Here is a 15,190-nt window from a genome sequence, read left to right as displayed (position 1 = left end):
TCAGCAGCCTAAAACATATTGACAAGGAGGTGAGGCTAAATTTAAGAGATTTTAAAGATTTTCTTTCATTAACACAGAGTATGGTTATTCCAATACATAGGGACTCAAGTGGCTGCAGACAGTGGTGGATTCAGCCCGGTCCATCATGGGCACAGCCCTCCTCACCATCAAAAACACCTACTTGGAGCACTGCCAAAAGAAAGTGGCGTTTATCATCAAGAGTCCCCATGATCTCTTCTTGCTGCTACTGTTGGGCACAAAAGGCAAGCCATGGAACACTCTAACTCTGCTTTTACACTCATGCCTTATATTTTGAACATTCTTCTTTCATTTAGAAATTCTACGTGTAATATATGTTTTTGTGTGTTTGCCTGAGTATTTGTGCTTGCAGCTTTCCAGGTTTTCATTGTACCTGTAACTCACTGTACTTATGTATATCACATTAAACTTTACTTGATTGGATGGCGAGTTTATTGGGGAACAAATTTGGTGGATGGTTTTATGGTCCACGGGACCGACAAATAAAAGGTTAATGGAAAATGGGAGAGCATGTGATTTGTATAATTGCTCATAGACATCAAGAGAAACTGGATTGCATCTTTGTGATTTCTATGATATAACATGCAACCAAGTTTTTGCACAACATTGGCATCACTGCATCATTCTTCGCTCTCTAAAGATAGAACGTGTTGCAGTAACTCAATGGGTGTGGCAGCATCTCTTCAGTTTGAAGAAGGTCCCAACCTGAAACGTCACCTATCCATTTTCTCCAGAGATGCTGCCTGACCCGATCAGTTACTCCAGCATTTTGTGTCGATCTTTGGCATAAACCAGCAACTGTAGTTCCTTTTTATTACATTATCTCTCTAGTCCTTTATTGATTTTGAAAGATTATTCAGGCTTCCTGTGCAATGAGTTGTGTGCTGCCTGGGGAGATGATGCTGAAAATAATGTCATAATGTCGTCTGATAATTAATATAAATTAAAGTAGAAAAGTACAGCATAAGAACAGGCCCTTCAGCCTACAAAGTCTGTGCCGAACATGATGCCAGGAAAAACTAATCTCATCTGCTTGCACATGTTCCATATCCTCCCCATTCCCTGCATGTCTATGTGCCTATTTAAAAGCCTCTTAAATGTCATTACCACCTCTGCCTGCACCATTAACCTAGGGGCACATTCCAGGCATCCATCGCCCTCTGTGTAAAAAATCCTGCCCCGCACTTCTTTAAATGTTGCCCCCTTCACTTTAAAGATATATTCTCAAGTCTTTGATATTTTCACTGGTGGAATAAGGTCTATCTACCCTATCTATGCCTCTCTTAATTATATATACTTCTATCAACCTCTCCAGAATCGTACTCTCTTTCGGAGAAATCTATCCAAGTATGTCCAATCTCTCCTCATAGCTAATACCCTCTAATCGAGATGGACACAAAAAGCTGGAGTAACTCAGCAGGAAAGGCAGCATCTCTGGAGAGAAGGAATGGGTGACGCTTCGGGTCCACTGAAACACCAGTTACCTGGAGAAGTGTGTAGGAAGGAACTGCAGATGCTGGTTTAAACTGAAGATAGGCACAAAAAGCTGGAGTAACTCAGTGGGATAGATAGCATCTCTGGAGGGAAGGAATGGGTGACGTTTCGGGTTGAGAAACCAGCATCTGCAGTTCCTTCTAATACCCTCTAATCCAGGCAGCATTCTGGTTAACCTCTTCTGCACCCTCTCCAATGCCTCCACATCCTTCCTGTAATAGGACACCCAGAACTGCATGCTATACTCCAAATGCGGCATAAGCAAAGTCCTATAAAGCTGCACTTTTATACTCAATGTCCTGACTAATGAAGGCCATCATCGCATATGCCTTCTTTACCACTCTATCTACGTGTTGCCACTTTCATAGCTGTGGACTATCGACCCCAAGAACACACTGTGCATTAATGTTGTTAAGGGTCTTGCCATTACCTGTACATTTACATTTGACCCCAAAGTGTAACACCTTACACCTGGTTGGACTAAACTGTGTGCCATTTCTGCAACCATTTCTGTAGCTGACCTACAAACCACTGTATACATTGACAGCCTTCCTCAGTCCACAACTCTAGCAATCTTGGTGTTGTCTTCAAACTTACTTATTAACCCCCTACCTTTAAGTCCAAACCCTTTGTCTAAGTTATTTATATATACGACAAATCCCTGTGGAATTCCGCTGGTCATGCAGATCCAGCTTAAATAACGTCCTTCCATCTTGGATAGATTCCATCAAGATTTATCCACTTTAATGCTTTCAAGTGCCTCAACACACCTTAATTTAAAACTGACCCGGGTCTCGACCCGAAATGTCTCCCATTCATTTTCTCCAGAGATGCTGTCTGTCCCACTGAGTACTCCAGCTTTTTGTGTCTAGTTACCTGGAGAAGCTTGTTTTCCAATACCAGTTCCAGTGAGATCTCTCCTCAAGTTGAACACTCCACATGCTATTTTTGGATACCATCTTGGATAGACCTAACAAATTCTGCCTCATTTAAGCATTTTTGTACTAAGTACGTCCAGTCATTATTGAGGAAGTTAAAGTCACCCACTACGACAACCCTATTGCTTTTGCATCATTCGGCAATCTGTCTACATATCTATTCCTCTATCTCCCGCTGGGTATAGTATAGATAATATTGAAATAATTTAGTCAGAAAGCTCACAACAAAAGTAAAAATGTATAATCGGCCTAGTCGCCTGAGCCCAAGTACTACAAACTTTCCCCACAAATCCTCAGTGCAGCCTCGGCTAACCAAAAGGAATTGGATTGGTGCCATAGCAAACCATAAATACTCCTCCAGATTTCAGAGGCCTAAGGTACAAATATGAATGGTCCTACACCAAATGTTGATGTCCACTAGTTGGGTCTTACAGCAGGTATGAATATTTATTAAGACAGACTTGTTTGAAGAAGGGTCTCGACCCAAAACGTCACCTATCTATGTTTTCCAGAGATGCTGCCTGATATATTGAATTACTCCAGCACTTTGTGCCATAAAGAAATACTTGATAAGCAAAGGGGTTAATGGTTACCAACAATAGATAGGAATGCTAAGTTAGATCAACCATGACCTTAATGTAAGGAGAAAGGTTTGAAAGACAAAGTTGTCGACTCCTGTTCCCAATGTCTGCAGCATTTAAGTAACTGTGCCTAACTGGTCTAAATTCAAGAACAATCTCACCTGGACTTTCATTGTTTCTCTGAAACAGCCAAAAATAAAATAAATTATTCAGCTGCATCGAAACCTCTGCCGGATATCTTTTTATTTCCATTCCCACAAACAGTAACAACTCTATTAACAAATAATTGGAAGAAGAATGATTTTATTGTATAGTAACAGTATAATTGAATATAATATGATGGTTACAATCAGACAATGAATATAAATCAGTAAATCAGAAGTTTCCATATGTAATTTCCAAGATTTTTATTAAGATTTTGCAGTAATGGGTGTACAGAATTCAGATTTCTCTTTAAAATTCAGCCCTTATGAATAATGATAGGGTTTTTTTGTTTATTTTAAGATAATATTGGTTAGCTAGTAAACTCAGCTGTACAATTATTTGGGAGTATTGAGCCTAATTCTGGTCTGACATTTAAGGTACTGGATACATGGTACATGGACAAGACCAAATTTTGATTTTAGATGGACTTAGAGTTTGAATTTTCAGAAATGTAGGGCTGAAAACATGGTGGGAGGGGATAAACATTATTAAGGAGTTTAAGCTCATTAAAAAAAAGTTTGCATGTTTCAGATATGAGTGAAGTGTTTAAAAGCAGTACCAAAACCATCAGAGAGAATGGGTATGCAAGTATCTGCTTTGTTGCTAGCCACAAAGGGTTGCAGGAAGCAATACTTCCTGAGGGAAGTGGATACTGTTTTTTTTTACAATGGATCATGGCAATGATTGTGATGTTGTGAATCATGCAGTCTTTTTATCCTTTTCCTCAACCCCTTGTGTTCATGATATCTCTTGTTCCATTGGACACAAACTAACCCAAATGCTGCAAATTAGATGAGCCAATGTAAATCTATGAAACAATGCGATCACTAATCATTTATAGTACGTTCATAAACATGGATGCCTTGATTCTTCATAGAGCTTTATAACTCCTCCACCTGAACATCCTGAATATTCACTGTTCCATCAAAAAATATTCAAGAAAACCCAAATAAACATTTTTAAAAAGGATTTTAAAGTTAACCCGGTGGAGTGATCCACTTATTAGTTGGTTAAATAGTATGCAATAGTTGGCCTTTTGATGAATAAAACCATTTCCATTGTCTTCCTAAAAAAAACTTTTGGGGGTCAGAGATTAATAAATATGGTCCAGAGCCTACAGTGGAAGAAAAAGGGATATGAGCCAATATATACCAAAACAGAATGCACCATTGCACGATGGGGATGACATAACATGTTCTGCTAACATTTCCTTGAAGTAACAGAAATTTGGAAGTAAATCAAAACAGAATGAGGGAAAGTAACTATCTAAAATTATCTTCCTTAAAAAATTTACATTGCCTCATATTTTGGTTGATTTGTACCATTATATATTAACTATGAGAGAACCCAAATCTATTCCCTTTAAATTAGAAACTATTCTACAAACTCAGCCAATTGGATATTGATGAACACAACACCACTAGACTGTCATTAAACCCCATCTAGTTCACTAATGTCCTGCAGGGGAAGAAATCTGCCATACCCATTATGATCTATAATTTAACTCCAAGTGTATAGCAATTGGCTGACTCGCAAATGTCCTGACAAAGCCTAGCAGGTGATGCTGATCAGTAGCAATTCGGAATGGGCAATAACTGCCTCCTTTTCCAAATAACTAAAAAATAAATTTAAGCAAAAGTTCTTTGTATGCTGAAGATAAAATGTCCGTCCGTCCGGTATCATAACAACGACTCTCTTAAACAACCAGAAATTCTTCAAACTTAATACAAAAGGTGTTAAACATTGTCGATCATTATTTTTCTAAGGCTTTATCTTCCTTCTGAACTGTTCCTTCAATGGATTCTTGTAAATGCTCTACAACAGATGAACGACTGGATCCCATATGCATTTCAGTTATGGGGGAGAAATCAAAATTTTCCTCCTGTTGAAAGAAATTAAAGAAACTAAGATGAAGTATGTGTGAGAGTGGTGGCTGACTTCCTTCTTTTCTTACATCCTTGTTATATTATTTTAGATATTGGTAAAATAAAGATAATTACCATTATTTAAGGACAATCAGTGAACCCACTTAATTTTGCTCGTGGAGAAATTACTTATTAGAGTAGTTCTCTTCGTCACTGTCTGGATATTGAAGATTAACATTGAACTTGCATCTAAAATTGTCATCCCTGTTTTCCAAATCCCTCATAGTTTCATCCTCCATAACTTTGTTCCTTGCTCTTGCATAAAATTCTCATCCCTGTTTTTCACCCTGTTCTTGCAGCCTCTTTTGGTGGTCATTTATCTTCCTGGTGTTTTTCTGGTGCTAGATTAAATGTTTCCAAAAATGAACCCCCTACTTGAGATAGGAAGATTTAAAACAAAACTTTCAGTGGTGTTAGTCTAGATCCATCACCTCTCCACTACAGTACTCACATTTTAGAAATATAAAGTGTGAATATAGAAATACGGATCAGTGCTAAAAAATAAGGTTTTTTTTATACATTAATTAAGGCGATGTATTTAGTTGAGAAGGTGATGGTTGTAAAAAGTGTAGATTTCCACAAATCGTTTAACTTCTATATAAGCATTTTATTACAAATACAATGCAGAGAGCTGGACTTCCTGCTGGAGCGACCGCAGGCAGTGAGAATGGGCCCGCACCTGTCCTCCACTATTACCCTCAGTGAACCGGCACAGTTCTACTTGAACTTTATTCTGTTTTAAAACTGTTCTAATTTGTTTCATTGGGTTGTTTAAATGAATACTGACTTGCTAATTAATTTATTGTATGGCGAGTCCGAAAACTTGTTGGTTGTAGAAGAAGTTTATTGCAGCCGCAATATTCGAATACAGAGTTAAACAACAAGGTAAAGGACAACCATCAAAAACTTACTGTCTTCCTTGAAGACTTCGCCGAACTCAACATTTCAGGCGCCAAAAGCGCACCTGACCACGCTGGCCAATCAGCGATGTCGCTCCCTGGACCAATCCCCATGGTCGCGTTCACACGTGACCTCGCTGGCCAATCTGAGGGTTCGACGACCTGGACCATTCTCTATGGTCGCTACATGACCCCCCCCAGAACCCGAGGTACGGAACCGAGCAGGGAGCCGGATTTCGCGACCATAACGAGTACGGAGAGGGACAGCCTGAACCACAGGAGCCGGGGGTTCCGGACTTGGAGGAACTGCCGGAACGGGGGGTCCTGAAGGAACTGCCGGAACGGGGGGTCCTGGACTGAGCGGAACTAACGGAGGTCGGCCCCTCCTAGGGGTTTGACCGACCAGGACTGGTTGATCCGGATCCAAGTGTGCAGGTTTGAGCCGGGACACCGAGACGAGCTCACTCTTGCCGCCCATGTCTAAGGTGAAGGTAGCCGTTCCCTTACGCAAAACCCGGAACGGCCCTTGATAGACCCTCTGCAACGGGGCGCGATGGGAATCTTTTCGCAGAAAAACAAACTCACAGTCCTTCAGGGAGGGCGGTTCATGTACCATGGGACACCCGTGACGTGAAGTCGGGACTGGAGCCAGGGAGCCCACCCATTCCCGGAGAGATGCTAACACTGATGGGACTGTAGGCAGCTGGTCTGACGGGTCCGGAAACAAATCTCCGGGTATTCGAAGAGTCGAGCCATATACTAGCTCCGCGGACGACGCACCGAGATCTAGCTTAGGAGCAGTCCGGATGCCCAAAAGCACCCAGGGGAGCTGGTCTACCCAGTCCGGGCCTTCAAGCCTTGCACTGAGGGACGCCTTAAGTTGACGGTGGAACCTTTCTACAAGTCCATTTGCCTGGGGGTGATATGCAGTAGTGGGTTGTAACTTGGAACCGTACAGTTCTGCGAGCGCGGCCCAGAGGGACGAAGTGAACTGTGGCCCCCTGTCAGTGGTAATAACTGCCGGGACCCCGAAACGAGCTACCCAATGGAGGGCCAAAGTCCTGGCACAAGACGCTGACGAAATATCAGACAATGGGAAAGCCTCTGGCCACCGGGTGAACCGATCCACCACCGTGGATCCCCGGGAGGAAGGCAAAGGCCCGACTAAATCCACGTGGATGTGGAAAAAACGAACTGCTGGGACCTCGAAATCCTGTACGGGGGGCTGGACATGGCGCTGGACTTTAGCGGTCTGACAGGGAACGCAGGAACGCGCCCAACCCGCTACCTGTTTTCGTAGGCCATGCCAGACAAACCGAGCTGCTACCAAAGCAGAGGTGGAGCGGATGGACGGGTGCGCCAGCCCATGAATGGCATCGAAAACCCGGCGCTGAAGGGAGGGCGGTACTACTGGCCTGGGACGGGGAAGAGAAACATCGCACCAGACTTGTGTGCCTTCCGACCCGCAGGCTACCTGAGCCAACTTCAATCCCGAAGTGGTGGACTGGTATGCCGAAGCGGTATCCGCTAGAAGCTGTGCCTCCGCAAGCTCCTGGGGATCCACCTCGCAGTCCACCGTCGAAATAGGGGAAAAAGCAGGTCTAGACAGGGCGTCAGCAACGGCATTAAGCTTACCCGCGACATGACGGACATCGGTGGTAAATTCGGAGATAGCAGTCAGGTGCCGCTGCTGGCGGGCCGACCATGGGTCAGACAATTTGAAAAATGCAAATGTTAATGGTTTGTGGTCCGTAAAGGCTACAAATGGGCGGCCCTCAAGGAAGTACCTGAAATGACGAATAGCTAAATAGAGGGCCAGAAACTCTCGGTCAAATGCGCTATACTTCAGCTCAGCCGAATTTAGTTGCCGGCTGAAAAACGCCAAAGGCTGCCAATGGCCACCGACCTGCTGCTCCAAGACCCCGCCCACCGCCACGTCAGAGGCGTCGACCGTCAGGGCCGTGGGGGCGGAGGGGCTCGGGTGGACCAACATGGTGGCGTCTGCCAAGGCTGCCTTAGCTGCTGTAAAAGCCGACTCTGCGGCCGGGGACCATATCAACTCTACCGGTTTTCCTGCAAGGCACTGGAAAAGCGGGCGCATGACCCGCGCAGCTGCCGGAACGAACCTATGGTAGAAATTAACCATGCCTACGAACTCCTGTAGTCCTTTTACTGTGGTGGGCCTGGGAAATGCCCGGATAGCCTCCACCCTCTCGGGCAAAGGGGAGGCGCCGGCAGGGGTAATTCTGTGCCCTAGAAAATCAAGAGAAGGGAGGCCGAATTGACACTTGGAGGGTTGGATAATGAGCCCGTGGTCTTGGAGCCGCTGGAACACAGTCCGCAAGTGGACCTGGTGTTCTTGCACTGAGGGGCTGGCGACCAGGATGTCATCTAAGTAAATAAACAAAAAGGGTAAACCCCGGCCCACACGGTCCATCAGTCGTTGGAAAGCCTGTGCCGCGTTCTTTAAACCGAAAGGCATACGCAACCATTCAAACAACCCGAACGGGGTAATCGTTGCAGTTTTCTGTATGTCTTCCGGTCGCACCGGAATCTGGTGGTATCCTAGCACCAAATCGATTTTGGAGAACACCACCGCTCCTTCCAGCCCAGACGAAAAGTCCTGTAGGTGCGGTATGGGGTAGCGATCAGCCATGGTGACAGCATTGAGACGCCGATAATCACCACATGGTCTCCACCCCCCAGATGCCTTGGACCATGTGCAACGGCGAGGCCCACGGGCTGTCGGACTGACGGACAATTCCCATTTCCTCCATCTTCCTAAATTCCGCCCGTGCCACCACCAGTTTGTTGGCGGTAGTCTCCTGGCCCGAGCGAAAACGGGAGGGCCTTCGGTGCGGATGTGATGGACCACGCCGTGCTTGGCCGAAGGCGTGTCAAAACGTTGGATGAGCAGCTCTGGAAACTCCGCCAGGATCTCAGCATACGAGTCAGGGGCCGCGACGACGGCCTGGACAGTAGGGCTGGGCGGGGAGGCGATTGTCGGAGCGACGGGCTCCTCTCCGACGGAGGGTCGGAGGTCGTTACCACGGACATCAGGGACCAGTGAAAAAGCCCAGAGAAAATCTGCGCCCAGGATCGCTTGTCTGACGTCGGCTATGATGAATGGCCATTCGTACGTGCGGAGGCCTAACACAAGGGACATCTTCCGTATACCGAAAGTGCGAATGGGGCTGCCATTAACCGCGATGAGGGTGGGACCTGTCTTACCCGTTCTGGTTTCGAGGTCGGTCGGCGGCACTATACTGACGATGGCTCCCGTGTTCACCAAAAATTCTGTGTCCGTGGATCGATCATGGATGTAGAGGCGTCGGTTCTGGCCAATCGTAACTGCCCCTATGTACGATCGGCCGAGGCATTTCCCGCGAAGGTACAAGGTGAGCGGCAGTTGCGGGATTCGTTACCCCATCGTAGGTGATAATAGCACCAGCTTGTGCGGATCTTTTTGGCGGGCTTTCGGAGAAATGGCGGGAGACGCGGCGCCATCTTGATGTCGCTGTGGCGTGGTCACTGATGTCGAGACCTTGTTGATCGAACCGCTTGCCTTGTTTTTAGCCGCTATGAGCGCGTCCGCTTTCGCTGCATATGCTTCGGGGTCCTTAAAAGAACAATCCGTGAGCAGCAGTCGGACATCCTCAGGAAGCTTCTCTCGGAATGTCTGTTCGAACATAAGGCAATCCGTATGCTCACCGGCTAGCATCATCATTTCGGACATGAGAACGGAGGGCCGTCGATCTCCGAGATCCGGTAGGTGCAGAAGTCTTGCAGCGCAATCATGCCTATTAAACCCGAAGGTTCGCAGTAACACTTTCTTCATGGCCTCGTACTTGTTTTCCGCAGGCGGATTAACGATGAACCGCATCACGCGTATGGTCGTCTCCGATGATAGAGCGCTGACGAGGTAGTAATACATCGTGGAGTCGTCCGATATCTTCTTTATATGAAATTGGGCTTCGGTGTGGATAAACCAAGATTGCGGTGAATGTGTCCAAAACAACGGAAGGTGAACGCTTACCGCGCTTAACTCCGGTGTGCCAGGCGCGGCAATCAACAACGAGGCGTCGTGTTCCTGCATAGTCGGTGATCGTCCAGATCACGTCGGGGTCACCAATATGGCGAGTCCGAAAACCTGTTGGTTGTAGAAGAAGTTTATTGCAGCCGCAATATTCGAATACAGAGTTAAACAACAAGGTAAAGGACAACCATCAAAAACTTACTGTCTTCCTTGAAGACTTCGCCGAACTCAACATTTCGGGCGCCAAAAGCGCACCTGACCACGCTGGCCAATCAGCGATGTCGCTCCCTGGACCAATCCCCATGGTCGCGTTCACACGTGACCTCGCTGGCCAATCTGAGGGTTCGACGACCTGGACCATTCTCTATGGTCGCTACAATTGCATCATATGGGAGGCGCATTCCCAATCTCGTTGTACCCCTGTACAATGACTATAAAGACATATTGTATTGTATTGTAAGTGAGAAAACCTCTGCATGGCACACCTCATGGTTACAAAGTGAAACGAATTTAATCAGCAGCATAATACAGGTAACACTACTAAAACCAGGCATGGATCATAGATCAGGTCAGCAATACGAAAGTCAGGCATGGATCAATCCACCTAGGGGATTGATCTACAGTGGTGAGCTGTTTTCTTGAACTGCTGGTCCTTGAGGTGTAGGTATATCTGCAATTCTATTAGGGAGAGTGTTCTAGGATAATGAACTAATGCCAGTGAAGGAAAAACAATAGAATAGTAGCGAGCATTGATAACTCTTCACTTGCACCTCCTCCAACCTCATCTACTGTATCCGCTGTTCCAGGTGTCAGTTTCTGTACGTCGGTGAGACCAAGCGCTGGCTCGGCGATCATTTCACTGAACACTCCTGCTCAGTCCGCCTTAACTTACCTGATCTCCCGGTTATTCAGGACTTCAACTCCCCCTCCCATTCCCAATCTGACCTTTCTGTCGTGAGCCTCCTCCATTGCCCAGGGCAAATTGGAGAAACAGTACTTCATATTTCGCTTGGGTAGCTTACACCCCAGCAGTATGAACATTGACTTCTCTAACTTCAAATAGCCCTTGCTTTCCCTCTCTCTCCATCCCCTCCCCCTTCCCAGTTCTCCACCAGTCTTACTGTCTCCGACGACATTCTATCTTTGTCCCACCCACTCCCCTGACATCAGTCAGAAGAAGGGTCTTGACCCGAAACGTCGCCCATTCCTTCTCTCCAGAGATGCTGCCTGTCCCGCTGAGTTACTCCAGCATTTTGTGTCTAGATAACTCTTCGTCGATAACTCCACATAGATAACTCTTCGTCGATCTTGATATTGCAATATCCAATCCTGGTATCCAGTTTTGTGAACACCTTTGATCCAGCTACTGAAGGAGTAATTTCTTCATGAATGGGTGTGGGGCAATAATCCCTCTTTAAGGTCAACTAATCCCTTCTGATGAGAGACTTACAGACGTCTCTGGATTTTGCCCACATGAATTGGTTATGCATCATCATTCACCTCTCCCATATCTCTGAACTTACATTTCGATGCAGCATTGTTCAGTTTTGTGAGGTAATCATCCATACATTTATCACTAGTTTGAGTTATTCCTTGAAATGTGTAGCGACGTATGTGATGGTGGGTCTTCAGTTTGAGGTGTTGTTCAAACTGATTTAAGATAATTTTTGTCTTATCCTTATCCTCAAATGTCTAACTGTTATACAGGTCTCCTCTGTGTCCCGTAATTCTGCTCTCGCTTTCCCTCCCCCCAGACGCCACAACGAATGAGTTCCCCTGGTCCTTTCCTTTCACCCCATCAGCCTCCGTGTCCAACATGTTATCCTCAGACATTTCCGTATCCTCCAATGTGATCCCACCACTAATCACATCTTCTCATCTCCACCCCTTTCCGCCTTCCGCAGAAACAGAGACAAAACATTTTCTCTGCAATTCCTTGGTTCACTCATCCCTTCCCACTCTAACCACCCCCCTCTCCAGGTTTCTTCCCCTACAACTGCAAGAGATGTAACACCTGCCCTTATACCTCCTTCCTCCCCTACATGCAGCAGCCTTTCCAGATGCACCTCCTCTAACTCATCTACTACATTGGGTGTGCCCAACGATGAGACCAAGCGTAGACTCGCCAACAGTTTCGCTGAACGCTCACCCTCAGTCTGTCAAGGCCTACTGGATATTCAGGTTGCTAAGCACTTTAACTCCCCTTCCCATACTGAACATTTTGTCCTGGGCCTCCTCAGTTACCAGAGTGAGCCTATGCGTAAATTGGAGGAACAGCATCTCATATTTTGCTTGGGTAGCTTAGAACCCAGCGGTATGAACACTGAATTATCCAATTTTAGTAACTTCTACAATCACGTCCCTCACCTTTCCCTTCCTTCTACCTTCCCAATCCCCCCCCCCCCCCCCCATTTTCCTCCACTGAAAGTCGGTTAACTATATATCCCTCTTGGGCTCACAATTGCCTCTAGCCAACAGTCAGCTTATCAGGGAACCTTGCCTGAGGTAATCTGTTGATGGCCTGATTTGTGCTGTTTCTTCTTTGCTTGAGGTTTTTCCCCCACTTTCCCTACTACAATCAGTCTGAACAAGGGTCTCAAAATATCACCTACCTATTTTCTCCAGAGATGCTGCCTGATCAGCTTAGTTACTCCAGCACGTTGTGTCTATTTTTGTTTTAAACCAGCACCTGCAATTCCTTTTTATTACAGTGTTATTGAACCTTGTCTGTTTTCAGGATGTGTCAATCCAGAAAGTGAAAATGTATGAACATAAAAATAAAATAAATAGAAGCAACAGCAAGTCATTCAACCCACATGCATGCATTGCTTTTTAATAAGATTACAGCTGATCTTTTACCTGAGCACCACTTTTCTGCACTCACCCCATATTCTCTGATTCTCTTAATTGCCACAGAGTTCATTATAGGAGTTGGAACCATCCTAGATAACAGACTTTAACAGATATGTGAAATAGATACCACCCAGCACTGAGGGCTTAAAGATAAATTTGATGCCCTTAAAGATAAATTTCAGCCAACAATATGAAACTATACCTCCAGTATGATTCAGTTCCTCCATTTATTTGCTTAGTTTGCATTTCTTAATATTTAACATCAGAAGAGAAGTTATCTACATTGAAAATGTTAAACTTGAGAATACCTCCGTACAATACCGTGGAAAATGACTTTAGAGGAACAAGGAACTGCAAATGTTGGAATTGTGCATAAAATACACTCAAGAAATGTCTGAAGAAGGGTCCTGCCTCGAAACATCATCTATCTATCACCTCTAGAGATGCTGCCTGACCCGCTGAGTTACTCCAGCACTGTATGTTCTGGGAAAGTGACTTTAGTTGATTGTATAACTAAGGATGGAGGCACCAGACTTCCCGTGGAATCTTTCTTTAAATCCTTTGTTGTACCCAAATCCCCCTTAATCAACTGTGCAAATCAGCCAATGCCCTTTTAGGCTGATTCAAAATAATTTTCTGTTGCTCTCGACAACTCACCATTTGCAGTTCTTGAACAATGTATTGCAGCTTTCTTTGGGTCACCTTGCTGATCTTAATGTCTGTTTGGATCACCCATTTTCCGCCACAAAATCGAACTGGCATAGAGAAGATAAGATTCGCTGGAATATTGAACTCACCTAACACACAGGGTTAAATGATGTAGACCTTTAATTATTTTAGTGCACATCTTATCTTAGTCTTAGAAAATGGAGATAATTTGAAGGTTTTCAATTCCTCTCATAGTGCACTGCTTAACATATTTGTGCAAGAAAAAATGCTTGCATTTACATGGTACCTTTTGCAACAATAGGACACTCTATACACAATGGGGTAATTGTTGAAGAGTATTCACTGTGGTAATATCTGTCTGTCTGTCTATTACTAAAACTCTCATTTTGTTTGTTCCGTATGTTTGTTCCTTTGTTTCTTTGTGCGGTTCTTTCTTCGTGCGGTTTTCATCCACAAAAGAACGGTACACGATAACGCGACAACTTTAGGATCACCTTACTCACCATTGTCCTGGGGAGTGTTTTAACACAAGTTTACTTCAAATTGGTATTGTATTTTTAAAGTTAGAGAGATTTTTAAGTTTTAAAATTACCTTATTAAACCGATGCCATGTTCAGCCTGTGACATCACAATGGGACCCTCCCGAGTGACGGCCAATGAGGGAGGGGGGGAGCCCACGATGACGGCTGGGGGACAGGACCCACCAGAGTGATGGAAGTGGCGGCCAATGCGGGTGCTGTGGGCCGACGACCTACTGCTAACTCACCCAATCCATCCCCCCCTGAACCACCCTCCTCCCCGCCTCCCGCACTCACTCACTCCTTCCTCCTTCCCCTTTCAACCCCCCTCTCCTCCACTCCCCCATCACCCACTCCTTCTGCACTCAACCCCCCCTTATCCCTCACCCCTCACCCACTCACCCCCGCTCCCTCCCGCCACCGGGAGGACGAGCTGCGTTTTCAACATTAGTCCGCGCCTGCGATGGTGCAAACGGCAGCGACCCGTAGCGAGCTACAGCTCGCTTCCGGCCACGTGAGGGGGTTGGAGTGGTTGAGTGGGTGAGGGGGGCGGGGAGGGGGGAGATAGGGGGGTTGGGGGGAATTTTTTTCTATTGTTTTGTAGTTTTAGCACAATCCGCAGGCGTTGCCACTTTCATTTCACTGCACATCTTGTATATGTATGTGACAAATAAATTTGACTTGACTTGACCTATTGCACATTTTAGAACAATTAAAATTCCAATATAGATCTTGGAGCCAGTATTGCATGCAATATTGATCGTCTGCTATGGACATATTTTCATTCTTTGCATGCTTTATTTCCTTTCAGCCATGGAATACTGCTTTTAACACCTTGATCTTTCTCTTTGGCTTTATATTAAAACCAAATTTGTACAGAACGGTGCCCATATATACAGATGTCGCAAAATATTCCAATATTTAAATCACAAATTCATGTGATAAATAAAACTGAAATAAAAAGCTGGCATCAATAATACTGATCATGAAAATGTTAGATTATTGTAAAATCAGATTTGATTCACTAACTAAAG

General features: G+C 45.2%; 2 protein-coding genes across 3 annotated transcripts in view; both read right to left on the bottom strand.

Annotated features, from left to right (window-relative positions):
• Positions 1-9,425, bottom strand: part of LOC144595851 (putative malate dehydrogenase 1B) — a 68,557-nt gene extending 59,132 nt beyond the window's left edge. The window contains exon 1 of the mRNA XM_078403645.1: positions 9,312-9,425. The gene's annotated coding sequence lies outside the window, so the exon portion shown is untranslated. The remainder of the gene's footprint in view (positions 1-9,311) is intronic.
• Positions 3,401-15,190, bottom strand: part of LOC144595850 (putative malate dehydrogenase 1B) — a 123,276-nt gene continuing 111,486 nt past the window's right edge. For both annotated transcript variants that reach the window (XM_078403644.1, XM_078403643.1), the window contains 2 exons: positions 13,627-13,766; positions 3,401-5,138 (listed from right to left, as the gene is read on the bottom strand). In XM_078403644.1, the coding sequence (XP_078259770.1) occupies positions 5,010-5,138; positions 13,627-13,766 (269 nt within the window). In that variant the 3' untranslated portion in view covers positions 3,401-5,009. The remainder of the gene's footprint in view (positions 5,139-13,626; positions 13,767-15,190) is intronic.

This window comes from Rhinoraja longicauda, chromosome 8, assembly GCF_053455715.1.
Source record: "Rhinoraja longicauda isolate Sanriku21f chromosome 8, sRhiLon1.1, whole genome shotgun sequence".
Taxonomy (NCBI): Eukaryota; Metazoa; Chordata; class Chondrichthyes; order Rajiformes; family Arhynchobatidae; genus Rhinoraja; species Rhinoraja longicauda.
Note: the sequence above shows the minus strand (reverse complement) of the source record. Positions and strands in the feature narration are given on the sequence as shown.